This window comes from Sapajus apella, unplaced genomic scaffold (genome assembly GCF_009761245.1).
Source record: "Sapajus apella isolate SASKATOON/1434 unplaced genomic scaffold, GSC_monkey_1.0 scaffold61, whole genome shotgun sequence".
In the NCBI taxonomy this organism is placed as follows: domain Eukaryota; kingdom Metazoa; phylum Chordata; class Mammalia; order Primates; family Cebidae; genus Sapajus; species Sapajus apella.
Window position 1 is genome coordinate 9,072,463 of NW_022437001.1, and position 18,179 is coordinate 9,090,641.

At 38.3% G+C, this 18,179-nt stretch overlaps 1 protein-coding gene across 2 annotated transcripts in view; it reads left to right on the plus strand.

The window, feature by feature from the left end:
* The window catches only part of FREM3 (FRAS1 related extracellular matrix 3), a 99,731-nt gene extending 85,910 nt beyond the window's left edge, over window positions 1-13,821 (plus strand). For both annotated transcript variants that reach the window (XM_032246492.1, XM_032246491.1), the window contains exons 7-8: window positions 11,626-11,775; window positions 13,386-13,821. In XM_032246492.1, the coding sequence (XP_032102383.1) occupies window positions 11,626-11,775; window positions 13,386-13,460 (225 nt within the window). In that variant the 3' untranslated portion in view covers window positions 13,461-13,821. The remainder of the gene's footprint in view (window positions 1-11,625; window positions 11,776-13,385) is intronic.
* The last annotated feature ends 4,358 nt before the right edge of the window (window positions 13,822-18,179 follow it).

The window sequence follows — 18,179 nt, forward strand, 5'->3', positions numbered from 1 at the left end:
ACTTTTTATGGAAATGCATAATTGTGTTATACAGTATATTCTCCTTTTTATAATCAATGCTTACAGTTCCATCATGATGAAGAATTAACATGAAAAGTTGAAATTTGTAAACATAGTAGTTTCAAATTTCTTTTCCCTTCACCATCACATCTTTTCTTATAGCCAGAAAGATTGGCGTCAGAACAGTCTCCATTATGTTTCTCTAGCAAAGCTAGTAATAGGTCAAAGTACAAAGCAAAAGAAATGGGAGAAAAAAAGGAAGAGAATCAAAAGTGGAACAACTGAGCCAGAAAAGCTTGAGCTGGGGGCTGGAGATTTTGGATTCTAGGCCTGAGACACACTGTCTCTGGGTAACCTTGACTAGGTCGAGCTATCTGGGGCTCTGTTTCCCAATCATGAAATAAGGGAATTGATTGGGTTGCCTCTAGGAATCCTTTCACTCCATAATTCTATGATTCTTAAGTCATTCTAAGAAGAAGGCATTAGTTAATAAACACCACCCTTACACAAAAATGATGCATCCTGTAGGCTGAGCTTTTCCATTAAAATTTTGTCATGAACTTAGAAAAATACGTGTCAAAGTTTTGCTCTAAATAAGCCAGATAAAAAAGAGAGTTAACTGGTGAAGGAAAAACTTGAATGGTCATGCATTTATGCATTTTAAGCTATCCATTTTGTCTTTCATTTTTCCAAGGCCTACCCCTGTTTGACTCATGCGATGCTCTAACATTTTTATAAGCAAGTGCATTATATAATTTTACCCAGATAATTAGAAGGAAATTTCTTTTAAAACTAGCCTGAAAATTTTAACTAAAAATGAAGAATGAGATTGTCTGAACTTCAATTATTCTATCTCTTCTTCCTCAAGAAGAAGTATGTTTTCTGCATGCTCTTTACCTAATATAGTTATTAGAATAAGCTCAAAAACCAGAGCTTATCTGAAAACTACAATGACTAGAAACAAGGCATGAAGCACGCAACAGATATTAGATCTAAGCAAGCAATTTAACGGGTGAGATTATATTACTCTGTTGGTATGCTCAGATCTGTGGTGACTTTGGGGACCACCACACAAAAGAATGAAGAGAGAGTTCCTTATCCAAAATATTAGTGCTTGTATGTATAATAACAAATGAATGGCTGCCAAAAGAGCAGATATTCAAGTCCTTTGGTCAATATTGTAGGCTGAATAATGGACCTCAAAGATATTCACATTCTAACCACCAACATTGTGAATGTGTCACCTTACATGGCAAAAGGGACTTTGTGGTTAAGGCTGTTGAGATGAAGTGATTATCCTGAGTTACCCAAGTGGGCCCAGAGTAATCAGCAGGGTCCTTATAAGAGAGAGGCAAGAGGATCACAGAGAAAAAGGGAATCCAATGACTGAAACCAGAGGTTGGAGTGAGGCACTTTGAAGCTGGAGGAAAGAGCCACTAGCTGAGGAATGCAGGTAGCCTCTAGAAGCTAGAAAATCAAGGAGATGGATTTCTTCCTGAAGCCTCCATTTAGAACACAGCCCTGGTAACACCCTTTATTTTAGTTAGACTTCTGACTCGAAGAACTATAATATAATAGAATAAATTTGTGTTGTTTTAAGCCACTAAATTTGTGGTAACTTATTATGGCAACAAAAGGAAATTAATAACGTTAGTATTGTTTCTGGGGACAACATCTGTATAAGTTACCAATTTATAATTAGAAAATTTAGTGACTGGTGTGGAAATGAAATGGAAAGATGATCTGTTCTTATCATTAAGCAAATACAGCTTTCTCTGCTACACTCATAATCCTACAAGAGTATTGCACAGCTGAGTATAAGTCAAGGATGCTCAACCTAACTCTTAATCACTGAGTTCCCCGCTTCTGACTGTATGTCCTTTTCCTAAATCTTCAATTCCTATTCTAGTAACACGGTGAATCAACTACAGAGCAAGGTAAAAAGTGATTAAGGCAAGACAGGCTCAGATGAAGGACCAAGGAAGTCAAGAAAAGCCAGATATTTCTTCTAGCTGGAGGAGCTCAAGAAAAATGTATCAATTGTACTGTGTCTGGATGGGTAAACTTGAGGATAGAGAAAGGAAGGACAATAGCATTTCAGGTGGAGGAAACAGCTTGAGCAAAGTCATAAATGAGGCGATATCAAGAATGTGGTTCAAGACTCTGCAGGAATGCCATGGGCCAATTCTTTTATTCAATAGGATTGAGAATTCGCCTCACGCTTTATATTTGTTAAGAACTACTTGTTTATTAATTTATTAGTTCCAAAAGCATTTGTTGAGCCTCATTATGTATCAGGAACTCTGCTAGGCATAGAGGATACAGCAGTGAAGGATCCAACCATTATATAATCAAGGGAGAAACACTATTCCGGAGTTTTTCTCGAAACCAAATAAAGGATATTAATAATAACTTTCAGCCATTGCATCTCAGGTTCAAACCTAAGAAAATATTTCTGGTAAAGTTCTAGATACCAAAATATACTGCAGAGAGAGATTTTTTTTTGGAATACTTTTAAGAAGAGAATATGCAATATAATATTACCTAAGTTGTTTGTATGTAAGTAAGTCTTGCCTAGGGACAAGAAATAGATTAAAATCCTTCTAGGTTCATAAAAGCATAAAATCTTAGAAATAAAGATCATGTGGTTCAGCCTTCTCATTGTTGAGGTAAATGTACTAAGTGGCTTTTCAAGTTTGCCCAGCCAGTTAAAGCCCAGATTTCTGCCCCTGTGTTCCTAACTCTTTTGTACTCTCCTATGATCCTTCAGTGATATGGTTCTGGGATGCATTTACCCCTAAGAAATAGCCAAACCTTCCACAGATAAATATTTTCTTCCTTTTAAAGTTACTAACGGGCTGGGCACAGTGGCTCATTCCTGTAATCTCAGCACTTTGGGAGGGTGAGGGAGGCAAATCACAAGATCAGGAGTTCAAGACCAGCCTGGCCAACATGGTGAAACCCTGTCATTATTAAAAATATAAAAAGTTAGCTAAGCATAGTGGCAGGTGCCTGTAGTCCCAGCTACTGGGGAGGCTGAGGCAGGAAAATCGCTTGAACCCAGGAGGCGCAGGTTACAGTGGGCTGAGATTGCACCACTGCACTCCAGCCCTGGTGACAGAGTGAGGCTCCATCTCAAAATAAATAAATAAATAAAGTTACTAACTGCAGTGATACAGGTGGCCATCTAGTGCTTCTGATAATAAAAATGTACCTTCATGTTCAAAACCCCCAGAAAACCACCAGTCAGTAAAGTTTGACCCCATTGTTAGTTTAAAATTGTTTCAGCTGTCTTCAAATGCATGCAAAAAAAAAAAAAAAAAAAGTTGCTAATAATATAGTAACTTCACAGGTACCATTTGGCAAGCAAACTCCTTGAAGAACATGTTTTCATAAGCACATAGCCAAAATTAGGTAGTCTGGAGGAGATACCAGACCTTCACGCATGTGAACAGTAGGATTTTGTAATGCACCTTGATCCTGATTTAATACTGTGGGTCTGTAGCATTGTCTCATTTTATGTGGAGACCTGCTGACTGTGTGTATAACTGAACAAAGAATCCAGTTGTTCATCAGTAAAAGTTTTGAAGAAAGAGATGTTTGCATCTCTTTCTTCAAAATTTCACAACATGCTACTTAATAAGTGAACAAAATTCTGAAATAAAAGGAGCTGGCACATTTTGCTAGTCATTTCATAGGCTGAGCAAATGTCTGTGTAGAAATGAAAGGGCCACAATGGAAAAAAGAACCATGAGCTAATATAAGTAATCTGCCCAAGAAAACACATGGGTATGCTTGACTTTTCAGAAAAATAGAAATGGCATTAAATTACCACTTTGTTTATGAAGTAGTAAGTAAATAAAGATTGTAAGATAATAAAAGGAGACTTTTTGCTCACTTATAAAGTAGTAAATTGTTTGCCTCTCAGTATTTGGAGTTAAGTGGTAGAAAATTAAAATGATAGTGTCTTTATTGTCTGCACATGAAAGTCAGAGGAAGGAAGAGAATAAAGACTGTAAATGGCTTTCTTCGTGATCACCACTTTCTCAATTAACCCAATGCATATTCTGGCAAACCACTTTGGCTACATTTTTCTCTCTCTTTGACTTTGTTTTTTATATTTCAAATAATAAAGTTACATCTGTGAATCATGGTGTCCACTGAAACAATAGAATAACACTAATTAAATTCCAAAAATGAAACAATAAAATTGGTAAGATGAGCTACATGGTACTTAACTCTAAGAGTAGTTATATATAAGAATATGTAAAAACAAGTAGAAGTCTTAATATCTATTTCTTGAAGAAGTATATCCTTGAGCCCTGCCATATTCCTACTTAATTTTTACTTAAAACTTTGGTAGTTTTTGTTTGTTTGTTTGTTTGCTTGCTTGCTTGCTTGTTTTTTGAGACAGAGTCTGGCTCTGTCACCCAGGCTGGAGTGCAACAGCACTATATTGGCTCACTGATTCTCTTGCCTCAGCCTCCTGAGTAGCTGAGATTACAGGCACCTGCCACCCACCGATGCGTTTGCCATTCCACATGGACAGATCACTTCTGACCTTGTGATCCACCCGCCTCAGCCTCCCAAAGTGCTGGGATTACAGGTGTGAGCCACCGTGCCGGGCCACCTTGGTAGCTTTAAATCCTCTAATGTTCAGAAGAGAACTTGAGAAAATTCCCAATATCAAATATAAAAAAGAAGGGAAAAAAAGTAAAGAAAGGGGTGGGAGTGGTGACTCATGCCTGTAATCCCAGCACTTTGGGAGGCAAAGGCAGGTGGATCACCTGATGTCAGGAGTTCGAGACCAGCCTGACCAACATGGAGAAACCCCATATCTACTAAAAATAAAAAATTAGCTGAGCATGGTGGCACATGACTGTAATCTCAGCTACTCAGGAGGCTGAGGCAGGAGAATCTCTTGAACGCTTGAACCTGGGAGGCAGAGGTTGTGGTGAGCTGAAATCATGCCATTGTACTCCAGCTTGGGCAACAAGAGGGAATCTCTGTCTCCAAAAAAAAAAAAAAAAAAAAAAGCAAAGAAAGGAAGAAAATTACACAAAATCCAGTATACAAACCAATTGTTAAGTTGCAATGTTATTTGAAATGGTTTGAGTAGATTCTTAACAAGTAGATAATTCATTCAAGAGACATTTATAGTGACCTGCCACCTGCTTAGCACAGAGCTTCAAACTCTATCCCTGCCTTCTATCCTACCCAACTTGATCTTTAATAAGATTATCCTTGAATGAATGAAGGCTTTTTAATGGAGAAAAAAATTAAGCACAGAATTAATGATGGAAAATTCATAGTTCAGTGTAAACAATCTGAACTGCTACATACTTATCTGAGCAAGTCATTATTTATAATTACTGGATTGTGTGAACTTGCATTTAGATTCTGTAACATTTATTGAGGATCAAGCATATTGCTAAGCTTAAAATGTAATGCTAGAATCCACATACATGATCATCTGTGTGATTTGTTTATGAAGTCACACTAAAATATTATTTAATTTAAAAAGGAGGCAAGTTTCCAAGTTGTGGCTTCTAGTTACCTTTCAGGAGCTTCCTAAATGATTTTGGTTGTGCTCTTGAGTTCTCAGCACCCCTGATATTTGAGATCTGCCATTGTTTTTATCATTTAAGATATTAACAATTAATTTTAAAAATATAACTTTAAAGTATTTTCTTAGTATCCTGAATATGTCCACCTAAAAAGAATAAGCTGAGGCAAAATTAGTAGAGTTTATCTAAGCCAAAGCTTGATGACTGCAGCCTGGGACAACATCCAGATTGCCTTGAAGAGTGCTCCAGAAAGTGAAGAAGAGGCTCAAGTGTTTAGAGAAAAAGGAACACATCAGGAGATGGACTGTCTTAGTCCATTTGTGTTCCTATAAAGGAGTCCTGAAGCTAGGTAAATTATAAAGAAAAGAGGTTGATTTGGGCCACCGTTCTGTGGGCTGTACAGGGAATATGGTGCCAGCATCTGCTTCTGGTGAAGACCTCAGGAAGGTCCACTCGTGGCAGAAGGGGAAGGGAAGCTGGCGTGTGCAGATCACATGACAAGAGAGATGCAACAGAGAGAGGTGAGGAGGTGCCAGGCTCTTTAACAATTAGATCATGCGGGTACTCATAGAGCAAGAACTCACTCATTACTTTGAGGATGGCACCAAGATGTTCATGAGAGATCCAACCCCCTGATCCAAACACTTTCCACCTGGCCTCACCTCCAACACTGGGGATCACATTTCAACAAGAGATTTGCAAGGAACAAATGTCCAAACTGTATCAGATGGCAATTACAAAAAGTTGTTTGTCAGGAATTCTCATTAGTTTACAGAAATAACATTGGTTGGTGGTTGGCTATAAACTGTTGAATTATATGACATTTTATGGCTGCTTGACATCAGTTAGTCTAGAGTCCCCACAGCAAGTGACTTCAAGAAATGTATTATTTAGCTCAAGGGGGAGTAGGTGTGACAGGTGCTACATTTCAAATGCCTTTCTAGGCTGGATAATTTAAAGGGACTTGCATTCCTCATATAAAAAGGTTTTTTTTTTCTTATATAGACAATACATAAATTATTTCCAAATCAATATATTTACTTCGAGTTGTTCTTTTATCTAGAACTCCTCATCTCAGAAATACGTCAGTCTACTGAGGCTACAGAATGTATTAAATGAATCAACTATGTCTAGAGTACAGACTGCATTTGCCATTTCACATGTGAGGTCATCACAGTCAGAGACAACAGGGAGAAAGGAAATGAGGCAAACAATAACAGCTGATTGCCACTGATTTTTATCCCAGAAATCTGAGAAAGTGTATCAAAATTGTTTTAAGGTTAGATATCCATAGGATGATGTACCTTTCACAATCTCTTTACAAAGCACTGTGATACAACACTCTTTTCTAAAACCACCTAGGTGTCTTCCAGTCATGTAGAAGCAGTTGCTTGGCAGCTTACTCCAGTCCATGACCTGACTGCCAGAGTCAGAGGTCTAGAAGCTCAATTTTGTCTGTGGGCACAGAGGCAGGATGTAGACCCACAAGAGACACAATGTATGTGCCAAAATGACAAATTATAAATTGCAGTGAAAACCAAAGTCAAAGAAAACTGAAAATCAGAGTCCCCTGGTTAACACATTCTCTCCTTAAAGGATACTCTACTGGGCAGCCACTTCATAAGCAGGAAACTGATGATAATGGGATCCTAGAAATCCCATCAAGCCAATACAGCCATCTCCATCCTGGGCAAATAACTACCGAGGGTCCTAAAGACTCAACATCCAAGGTCAGAATACCTTTTGTCTTAAGATGGCTAGCAACAGGCCACTCATTTCTCCTTCTTTTGGCTTCTTGCTGTTTTCTAGGTCTCACGCAGCACTAACTTCAGCTAAAGTCATTTTCCCTTAAATACAGCACAAAACAGTTGGCCATGCTACAGATATAACCATGCTGACCTAGCCTGACTACTGAAGTCATGCTTCGTCACATTCCATTAAGCCCAAGTTTGACTCTACTGAGTGCCTAAAACAGCTCAATCTCCAGAGTTAACGATATTTAATTCTGACAGGGGCTTCTGTCAGAATTAGTGGTATTTCAGAGCAGGTATTGGTTTGTAAAATTCTGAGGTGTGACTTTGTCCCATCTTCAAGTTCCCCCATGGTGCGCTCACTGGGCAGCTGTCAGTGTATGACTCTTATGGGAGCTACTTCTGCTTTAGTCCCTACCCTAGAGAAATGCAGATTTTGCCAGTCATGATTCTAATGATCGCTTTGAATGATCTCATTTTATTTTCACCTTGAGGAAACCACAAGGAGTATTAGTGCACTTCCCACATAATTATCATCTTTTTAGAATAATGACAGGAAACAATAATTCTGTTCATTCGAGTTTCTAAGCATTAGCCACTTGTCAAATCCCTGTGCGTGGTGTATCTCCAGCAGTAGTTTAGTTTTCATTTCAGTCAGAAATAAAACATATGTCCTTAAGAATTGACTGTTTAAGAAAATATTGGGAAAAGCATACATTCATTTTCCAGGGTTAGGATTTTACATATAATTTACCAGTCTAGGCACACGTTAGATACCAATAATGCTTCCTTTTTAGGAGAGTCAAATATATCATCTTGTAACGAAAGCATGTTTTCATTTAGGCCAAGTGATGGCACAATATCTAGCAACCTGAGGATGTACCCAAGTTGCTCAAGGGCAAGTTTTTCTTTTTTTCCAGATAGAGCTGGGGAATTTTATTCCATTTTGCTGGACTCAAGGAAATGTTTGCTCTCTTAAGCAGAGATCAAATATTCCTCTGCCAAATGGAACACCTGAAGAAATCGTTTTATAAGGACAACTATCATGGAGTAAGACACAAGAAAGAGTATAGGAGCAGCCAGAGACTAAGATTATCCCTGGCCAGGGACGACTCCCTGACCCACACTGCCAAGGGAGTCATTTTAAAAATATTGGCTACATGAGAGCAGAGGCCATGGTATTTGCCTAACAAATGTTTGCTGAATGAATGCATGGCAACTTCATGTTTATTCACCTGGCTTTAGAACCCAACTTCCACTGGCCCTGTATCAAGGGCAAGATAAAACTGAGAACACTTGTTAATATGAAAAATGTGTCTGTTCTATATACAAGCACTTTATACCGTCTCTGCTGAACTAGTAAAGACTTTCAATTTTTAGTATGTGATTTGAAAACTCTAGTAACTTGCCACAAAAAAGAAGTGTCCAGTTTCACAGAGGGCTATATATTTTGTCCTGAGGCAGTAGTATTTGGAAAAGTTGCATAAAATTTGCCTAGAAATATTACCAGCTAGTTTAGTATCTTTGTCATTAAATGGGCATCTAACATAATGACGACAGATTTAAGAAAACATTGTAAGGAAAAATTGTGCATAAACAAAGTGTCATTTTGGTGAAATCAGCACATTCAACTTTTTGAAAATGTGGTTATGGACCAAGGAAAACTTCAACACATAAATGCTTTTAAAAGGTGAAAGATATATATTTCTGTGCTGTAAAAACCCAGGAAACTTTTCCAAAGAAATAGTATCACTAAAAGAAAAAAAGAAATAGTATCACTATGCTTTCTAGAGCTAGTCATATTATAACACAATTACTACAGGCTTTAGATATATCATATTTTAATTTTTGATCTTATTTTTTAGTTTAAAGTTAATGAAAGAAAATATTTCAGAGGCCATTACCCAACATAAAAAAAAAGACTTTAGAAACAGAAAGGAAAAAAGAGCATTCCAGAGCATAGTGACCAGTGATCACCCTTGCTTGCAATAGAAATGACAGCACTGACAAAAATGTAGTTCTCAGGCAGAGATGTTGGCTGTGTATGGTCTTTTCAGCCTCCATGATACTTTAATTTCTTCTGCATTGAGTCAACAAGAGCTTTAATCCCATACAATCCATATTTGTTAGTTATGTTAAATTAATTTTAGATTTTGTGTTGAATCTTGAAGAGAATGCATTATATTCTCCTAGCTATTGTCAGATTTTTTAATGAAATTTCACAACTTTTATATTTGAAGGTAACCTTGGGTGAAGTAAGTAGACCTAGAATTATTTTACTGTTAGATACATTATGCTGACAGCATATTATAGTTTAAATGGCAATTGCAAAGTTCAAAGCAGCTTTTTTATTTTTTATGTAGAAAGCACACGAGGTTAAGGTCTAACCTAATGCATTTGTCATTTCTTATATTTTTTCAATAGGGTTTTGGGGACCAGTGGTGTTTGGTTACATGAATAAGTTCTTGAGTGGTGATTTTGAGATTTTGGTGCACCCATCATCTGAACAGTGTTCCCTGTGCCCGAAGTGTAGCCTTTTATTCCTCACCCACCTCCCACTCTTTTTCTTGAGCCCCCAAAGTCCATTGTATCCTCAAAGTCCTCCTAGCTTAGCTCTCACTTATGAGTGGGAACATAACAATGTTTAATTTTCCATTCCTGAGTTACTTCACTTAGAATAATGGTCTCCAATTTCATCCAGGTTGCTACAAACGCCATTATTTTGTTCCTTTTTATGCTAGCCACTGCCAGATTTAATAAGACCACTACAACCAGTTGGAAAGATTTTAAAAATTCAGTTAACTCTGCTCCAGGTAAAATTTATTCTTCAGCTCATGCTGGATGCCAGCATGACGCAGAAAATGTGAAGACCAGCCACTGGTTTTTCAGTAGCTCCCCAAGTCATATTCCACTCTTCAGATGAGGTGCTTCTAAGCCCATAGTCCAGAGCCAAAGTCTTCCATCCTACATTTCATGTATGGATATCTGGTTTTTCGCCTAGAATTCTTTTTCCACGTCCTGCACTAGCATCAACAAGACTTTGGTTTCCACTCCCAGACTTGATACCTTCCCTGGAGGCCAGAATGTATCCCTGAATTCCAGTCCCGCTGCCCAAGAATAATAGACCCTTTCCCTCATTCTCTATTTCAACAGCTCTGGATTCCCCCATTCCTTTGCTCTAGCCCAGTGTTCCTTTGCCAGAGATGACACTTTCTATTACTACATTATTTGGACACCATGCCTTGCCAACTGGCTGAATCTCCACTGGTAGGGAATTGTACATCTTCTAAAAGGAGGAAGAGGCTGACAATGTGAATGTTGCTTTGGCCAAGCAAATACACCTATCCATACCCAGTTCGCTCTGTTCCAAAAAATAGCTTATGAACTTAGCTGATAATTTAAAGTATACACAAGGCTTAGCTGTACTAGTACCTACTATATGAACTATAATGGAAAAGGTTTTGAGATGAATGCTTTTGTTGATTGTGACATCTGGAGGCAAAAGTTATAAGTATTAAGGAGCAGATTCACCATGGAGGAATGACCCCTTGAGCTTGTCAAATGGAAAATTAGTTATGGAGATGACACCTTTGCAAACATACTGCAATGCAGCAGAAGCATATCTGAGTTTAAATTCAAATTTTGGAGGCTAGAAATCAGATTTAGTAAATATTATTTGCTTCAGGATATATTTTAGTAGACTGCTTAACTGCTGAGAAAGTAGTAGTAATAGTAAAACTGCTAAAAGTTTTACCATGACATACAAGACCTCTCCCAATCTGATTTGAGTTCATTTTTTGCTGAATCATCTGGTACCATATTGACACTATAAAGCACTCTGTGCCTTCTGTTCCAGTTATACCAAACAGCTCCCAAAATACTGAACACAGCATGCGTTTATGAGCCTCCATCCTTGCTGGTGATTTTCTCTGAGCTGGAATGTGTCAATTTGGCAAATGCCAATTCATTTTGTTAAGGCTTTGATGAAGAGTTGCCTTCTCTGGGAAGCCATATGTAGTTCCTCAAGAAATTAATTATTCTTCACTCTGTGCTTCCCTAACATTTCTAATAGTTCTGTAACCATGGTAATGTAACACACTTGCAATTTGCTCACCTCAGGCATACAGCACACAGGTGGCCTGCACTCAGATAACGGTGATAGGGTCATTCTTTTTTTTCTTTTTAATGAACATGTAGTAATTGTACATATTTATGGGGTGCATAGTGTTGTGTTGATATATATAAGGCATAGTGATCAGGTCAGGCTAATTCGCATATCCCATTCTTTGTATTTTTTGCCTCTCTAGAACCTGCCCTGCACTTTGGGGATGCTGAATATCATGTCAGTGAAAGTGCTGGCTATGTGGAGATTTGTGTTTGGAGAAGAGGCACTGATCTTTCCCAACCATCATCCATCACTGTGCACTCCAGAAAGTCAGAGAAGGAGTCAGCAGAAGGTGAGAGGGCCATTTAAAGAATATGTCATTATCATGATACACGTTTATGTGGGGCTAGTCTGTTAAGTATAAGCATGCTTAGTCCTTGTTGATGGGCTCTGATTGAAAGTTTCTCTGGCTTGAGCACATAGATGGTTTGTATATGTAATGACTTCTGCTGGTTACAAAATAAATATGGGTTTCACCATATTAGCTAGGCAGGTCTCGAACTCCTGGCCTCAAGTGATCTGCTCACCTCAGCCCCCAAAGTACTGGCATTGCAGGCATGACTCACCGGGCCTGGCCTTGTTTTGTTTTCTTAATGTCATTATTTGGTGCCTTTAAAAAAATTTTTTGGAGTAATCTCAAATTTACCAAACAGCAGTAAGTAGACTGAGATGCTTTTTCTTTTTTTTCTTAACCATTGAGAGTAAGTTTGGAACCATGTCTCAGAAAACTTACAATGTAATTCCTTCAAAGATACTCTCTTGCGTTACCACAAAACAAGCATAAACTGAGAAATTAACTCGATACACTTCCGTAATCTACTCAGACCTCATTAAAATTTCACCAGTTGTCCTCAAATTATTCTTCACAGCAAAAGAATCCAGTTCTAAAGCAGGCATTATATTCAGCTGTCATGTCTGCTTTTGTTTTCTTCATCGGTCCTCTTAACACCTTGATGCTTTTGAAGATTGCCACCCAGTTATTATACTATGGTAGAATGTCTTCCAAATTTGGGTTTGCGTGTTGGTTTTCCATAATTAGATTCAGATAATGCATCTTTAGCAGGAATATCACAAAGATGATACTATCCTCCCATTGCATTCTATCAAATGGCACACAGTTTCCATTTATCCCATCACTTGTGGTTATTAACTTTGATCACTTGGGTAAGGTAGTATCTGCCAGGATTCCTCACTATATTCACTTTTTTTCCTTTGAAATTAATAAATATTTTATGGAGAAGCACCTTGAGACAATATAAATTTCCTGTTCCTTGATTTCTTTTTATATTTATATCACTCAGGGTTGTTTCTATTTAATTCCATTGATTATCATACGTTACTATCGTTACATTTGATGACTTTTCAAATAAGTCACAAAGAAGCTATATGGTGAGGTGGGCTAGCTTGCAAAAATGATTAACAACAACCTGAAGAATGGCAGAACTTCATGGCTTCATAAAATTGAGCAGAATGTTGTGAGGTTAAAATAGGTGTCTGGCAAAAGTGAATAAGTGAAACCTAATCAAAGTAAAATGTATTATATTTATCTTCAAGGTTAAAAATAAGAAAGCCAAATCCTTTCATTTCAAATCGAAGCTGCCTTCAGAGATCCTTCAATATCATTGGAAGGATCTTGGTGGAAGTAGTTGGAAGGTGGTGTGCCTGGTCTAGACGTGTAGAGCCCTGGTGAGGGTGGCACGTGGGCATGGCACAAGGTACTATAAGGCATTTGGTAGAATATGGAAGTGCCCCCTTCTGGGGATCAAACCCACCATGTATGATTCTGAGAGTGTTGAGTACAAAGGAGAATGCCACAGAGTTAATGAGAGCACTCATTTTTCTCTGAACGAAAACTTACGACAAATCCTACAGTCTCACTAGTGCCTGTTCCTTTTTCTCCAGCTGGAACAGATTATGTTGGCGTCAACCGAAATCTGGACTTTGCTCCAGGAGTGCGCATGCAGACATTCCGAGTGACCATCCTCAATGACGTGGGACAGCCCACCTTGGAAGGCCCAGAGAAGTTTGAATTACATCTTCAGATGCCTATGGGTGCAGTGCTTGGAGAACCAAATAAAACTACCGTTTTCATCAAGGATACCATCACTGACTGTAAGCAGAGTGCTTGTAGTTCCTTTGATTGAAAGACTTTAAGAGGGAATAAAACAGCCAACGCACGTCTGCTAACAACAGAATGAAATTCTACTGGTTATAATCTTAGCAATTCTGGGGTGTCAATGATATTGTCATTTGTGTTATATTCTGGTGATATGTGGACATGTAATTTATGTGACTGCATGGAGATAGATATATACAGAGAAAAGATTGAGCCCACAAAGAATTAGACTGTGTTCATGTTCTTTTTTGAGGAAAGCAAGAAACCCACTGTCATCAATTAAATCAGAAGTTAAGATCAAAGGACTAACCTCTCTTTACTGATTGATGCTGGATATGAAACAGTTTTCAATTCTCTCTCTTTTCATATATAAAGTTCTTTTAGCTAATTCTTCCATTTTTCTTCACGAGTCCTTATCAGACTACTTGATAGGGAAATTTTTCAACTCTCCATTCATTTGCACTCTTTTGTAAAAAAGGATAATAAACAGTAAAGTGATGAAAATGCAAGAAGTGGAAAGGAGAAGAAAGAAAAGTTGAAGATTTGCATGGTTCACAAACTGCCCAGTTAGTTCTTAATTAATGTTAAATTGACACTATATAAAGATGTGACCAATACCACATAAATCAAAGTTTCCAAATTATTTTGAAGCCATATTTTTATGCCCCATCATTATTTTTTGGTATTTCTTGTGCAGATCTTTTCTTAAACTCTGTTTCAGATATTTATTTAACTTATTCTCAAGCCAACATGGTGTATAATGGAAAATATTTCCAGAAGTATTTTGTCCAAATATTGAATGGGGCTAAAAATGTTCTTGACTATCATGTAGTCTGCATATACAGGTCAAGAAGTCCTTGTCTACTGTTAGCCCAGGTTTTGTTTCTTTGCTAGACTTTCATTTTCCCAACCAGAGAAAATATTTTTCTAGGCTACCTTATAACTCTTGACTTCACTTCTCCCACTGTAAAATGAGAAATTTAGACTTGATTTCTGTTAAGAACTCTTCCAGTTCCGTCTGATTCCTGTCTGAATGCATATCTACTAACAAAAAATCACCCTCCCTTACCATGTAATTTGCCCAACTACCAGGGTCAAACATCTTTTTTTTTTTTTTTTCTTGAGACAGAGTCTTGCTCTGTCACCAGGCGCCAGGCTGGAGTGCAGTGGTGCAATCTCGGCTCACTGCAACCTCCACCTGCTGGGTTCAAGCAATTCTCCTGCCTCAGCCTCCCAAGTAACTGGGACTACCGGTGCGTGCCACCACGCCCAACTAACTTTTGTATTTTTTAGTAGAGATGGGGTTTCACCATGTTGGCCAAGGTGGTCTCGATATCTTGACCTCATGATCCTCCCGCCTCAGCCTCCCAAAGTGCTGGGATTACAGGCATGAGCCACGTACCAGGTCCAAACATCTTTTAAATTTAAATTCAACAAATACTTATTGGGCCTCTTCTTCAGGTCAATGAGATATGTTCCTTTCACACACATTAGGAAAAAAAGTAATAGAAAAACTACACATGGACTAAAATAACTCTCAGATATATCTAAGAGACCCCAAAGAGGCCCTGATTTGGGCCCCAAATGAAGAAACAACTGTTTTTCCTGCTGAGTTCCTGTGTGCCCAGGTGAAATTCACATTGTCAGGATTATGGAAGATTCTGTTTTGAACTTGAAATTAATTCCAGTCCTTCAGTATCTTTCAGAAAATCACCCTTTCTCTCTCTCATTGTATTTTTGTTACTTAAGTACATTCAGATGAATGCAGTGTTTAGGCATTCATATTTGGGGGGATAGATATTAAAAACAGTGCTTTTTATAAAGTGTGTTTCATTCCCAGTTTCTACTCATAAAGACATGCCAGAGAAACAAAATTACATTTTTAGGTTTCTAGGATGAAACCTGGTGAATTCTAGTTATGACTTATAGTGGATTCTACGGTTCAATAATGAAAGTAATCTAGTGGCCTGAAAAAGTGAAAAAATGCCTGATTTCCTACCAAGAATGGAATTGCATACTATGGAAAATCAGGCTCATTTGTCATCCGTTATATGCTCTTCCTCTATGCTAACATTTTCATAGAAAAAAATACTAAGTACTTTTTTCTCACTTAATACTTTTGTTTTCTCAGAGCTGGAAAGTTTAATGGAGATACTCTAGAGGTCCCATGATGTTGCTGTTGGTGTGTAAACCTTAAATGGAAAGATGTTGTATATTTTATTCCAGTACCCAGGGTCCAATTTAAGGGGTCCACTGACAGGGTGAATGAAAAAGACAGGCAGTTAAGGGTCATCATTTACTGGAGCAGAGACACCAGTCATAGGTCCTTGGTGCACTGCCGTACCCACCAGGGCTCAGCCCAGGAGACAGTGAACTATGGGAAGCAACCCAACACTGATGACTCTGTAGTTAGCTGTAGAGTTTGCCAGCTAAGCATTCAAAGCTTTGTCGCTAAGGCAGCAGAATGTTGCTGCTCCTAACCTTATTTATAATAATAAATAGTTGTAAGCAGCCCAAATGCCCAATACTCAGGAACTCGTTAACTGAATTATAGGACATCTACTTAATAGTAGATACTGTTGTATGAATTCTAGAGTATTCATGGCCATGTGGCTATTGCAATCCTTAAACGTACGGAAAAGTCTAAAAGAAAAATGCCTGGAAATGGCAATAAATTTGTATTAGGGTAATGAGATTATCAGTCATTTTTTTGTAAACTTACTCTATAGTTACATCGGTAAATATATGTGCTCATTAGCAAGTTGTTGCTATTTATGAAACTGAGGAAATTAAACAGATTATAATGACCTCATGATGACGTTTCATAGGGTCCCTGCAGGAATGTTTAGTGCTGACTTGCCCTAATCCCTGGAACCTATGGATGTTACCTTATATAGGAAAAACATCTTTGCACATGTAATTAAGGATCTCGAGATAGCAAGATTATCCAGAATGGGCCCTAAATGTAATCACAAGAGTCCTCATAAGAAGGCATGAGATGATTAAACTTAAGAGCTTCTGCACAGCAAAAGAAACAATCATTAGAGTGAGCCAGCAATCAACAGAATGGGAAAACATTTTTGCAATCTACCCATCTAACAAAGGGCTAATATCCATAATATACAAAGAACTAAAACAAATATAGAAGAAAAAACAACCCCACTCAAAAAGCGGGCAAAAGATATGAACAGACACTTTTCAAAAGAAGACATTTATGTGGCCAAGAAACATGAAAAATGCTCATCATCACTGGTCATTAGAGAAATGCAAATCAAAACCACATTGAGATACCATCTCACGCCAGTTAGAACGGTGATCATTAAAAAATCTGGAGACAACAGATGCTGGAGAGGATGTGGAGAAATAGGAACACTTGTATACTGTTGGTGGGATTGTAAATTAGTTCAACCATTGTGGAAGACAGTGTGGCGATTCCTCAAGGATCTAGAAATAGAAATATCATTTGAACCACAATCCCATTACTGGGTATATACCCAAAGGATTATAAATCAATCTATTATAAAGACACATGCACGCATATGTTCACTGAGGCACTGTTCACAGTAACAAAAACTTGGAACCAACCCAAATGCCCATCAATGATAGACTGGATAAAGAAAATGTGGCACATATACACCATGGAATACTATGCAGGCATAAAAAAGGATGAGCTCATGTCCTGTGCAGGGACATGGATGAAGATGGAAACCATCATTCTCAGTGAACTGACACAAGAACAGAAAACCAAACACATGTTCTCACTCATAAGTCGCTGTTGAACAATGAGAACACATGGACACAGGGAGGGGAACATCACACACTGGGGTCTGTTGGGGAGTGGGGAGCTAGGGGAGGGATAGTGGCGGGGGGAGATTGGGGAGGGATAACATTAGGAGAAATGCCTAATGTAGGTGATGAGGGGATGGAGGCAGCAAACCACCATGGCATGTGTGTACCTATGTAACAATCCTGCTAGATCTGCACATGTACCCCAGAACTTAAAATAAAAAAAAGAAGAAGGTATGAGATGGAGGTTACATACAGAAGAGGAGGATGCAATGTGACTATCAAAGGCAGAGATTGGAGTGATGGGGTCACAAGCCATGGAAGGCCAGCAGCCACCTGAAGCTGGCAGGCAAGCACATTCTCCTCCAGACCCTCTGGAGGGAGCACAGCCCTGCCAACACCTAGGCTTTGTCCCAGTAATACTGATTTTGGACTTCTAAACTCCAGAACTATGATAAATTTCTGTTTTTTTAAGCCATCAAGTTTATAGTAATTTGTTATAGCAGCCACAGGGAGCTAGTAGCACAGGCAGGGAGAGATCAGCAGAGTTTGCTGATATTGGCAATGAAGTAAAATGAAGAACACTAGAACGCATGCTCAGAGAATACAGACAGAGGATGACACTCAATGTCTGCTGTGAGGGGATCTTTATGTAGAGATTCAAGGCCCTGTCCTGAAGACATAATGCAATCCATCTGACAGAGGTAATACTTGGAAGCAGCATCAGCAGATATACAATGTCCTGAAAGCAATAGAAACTCCAGTCTGAGGCTTTAGTAGATCTATGTTTAGAA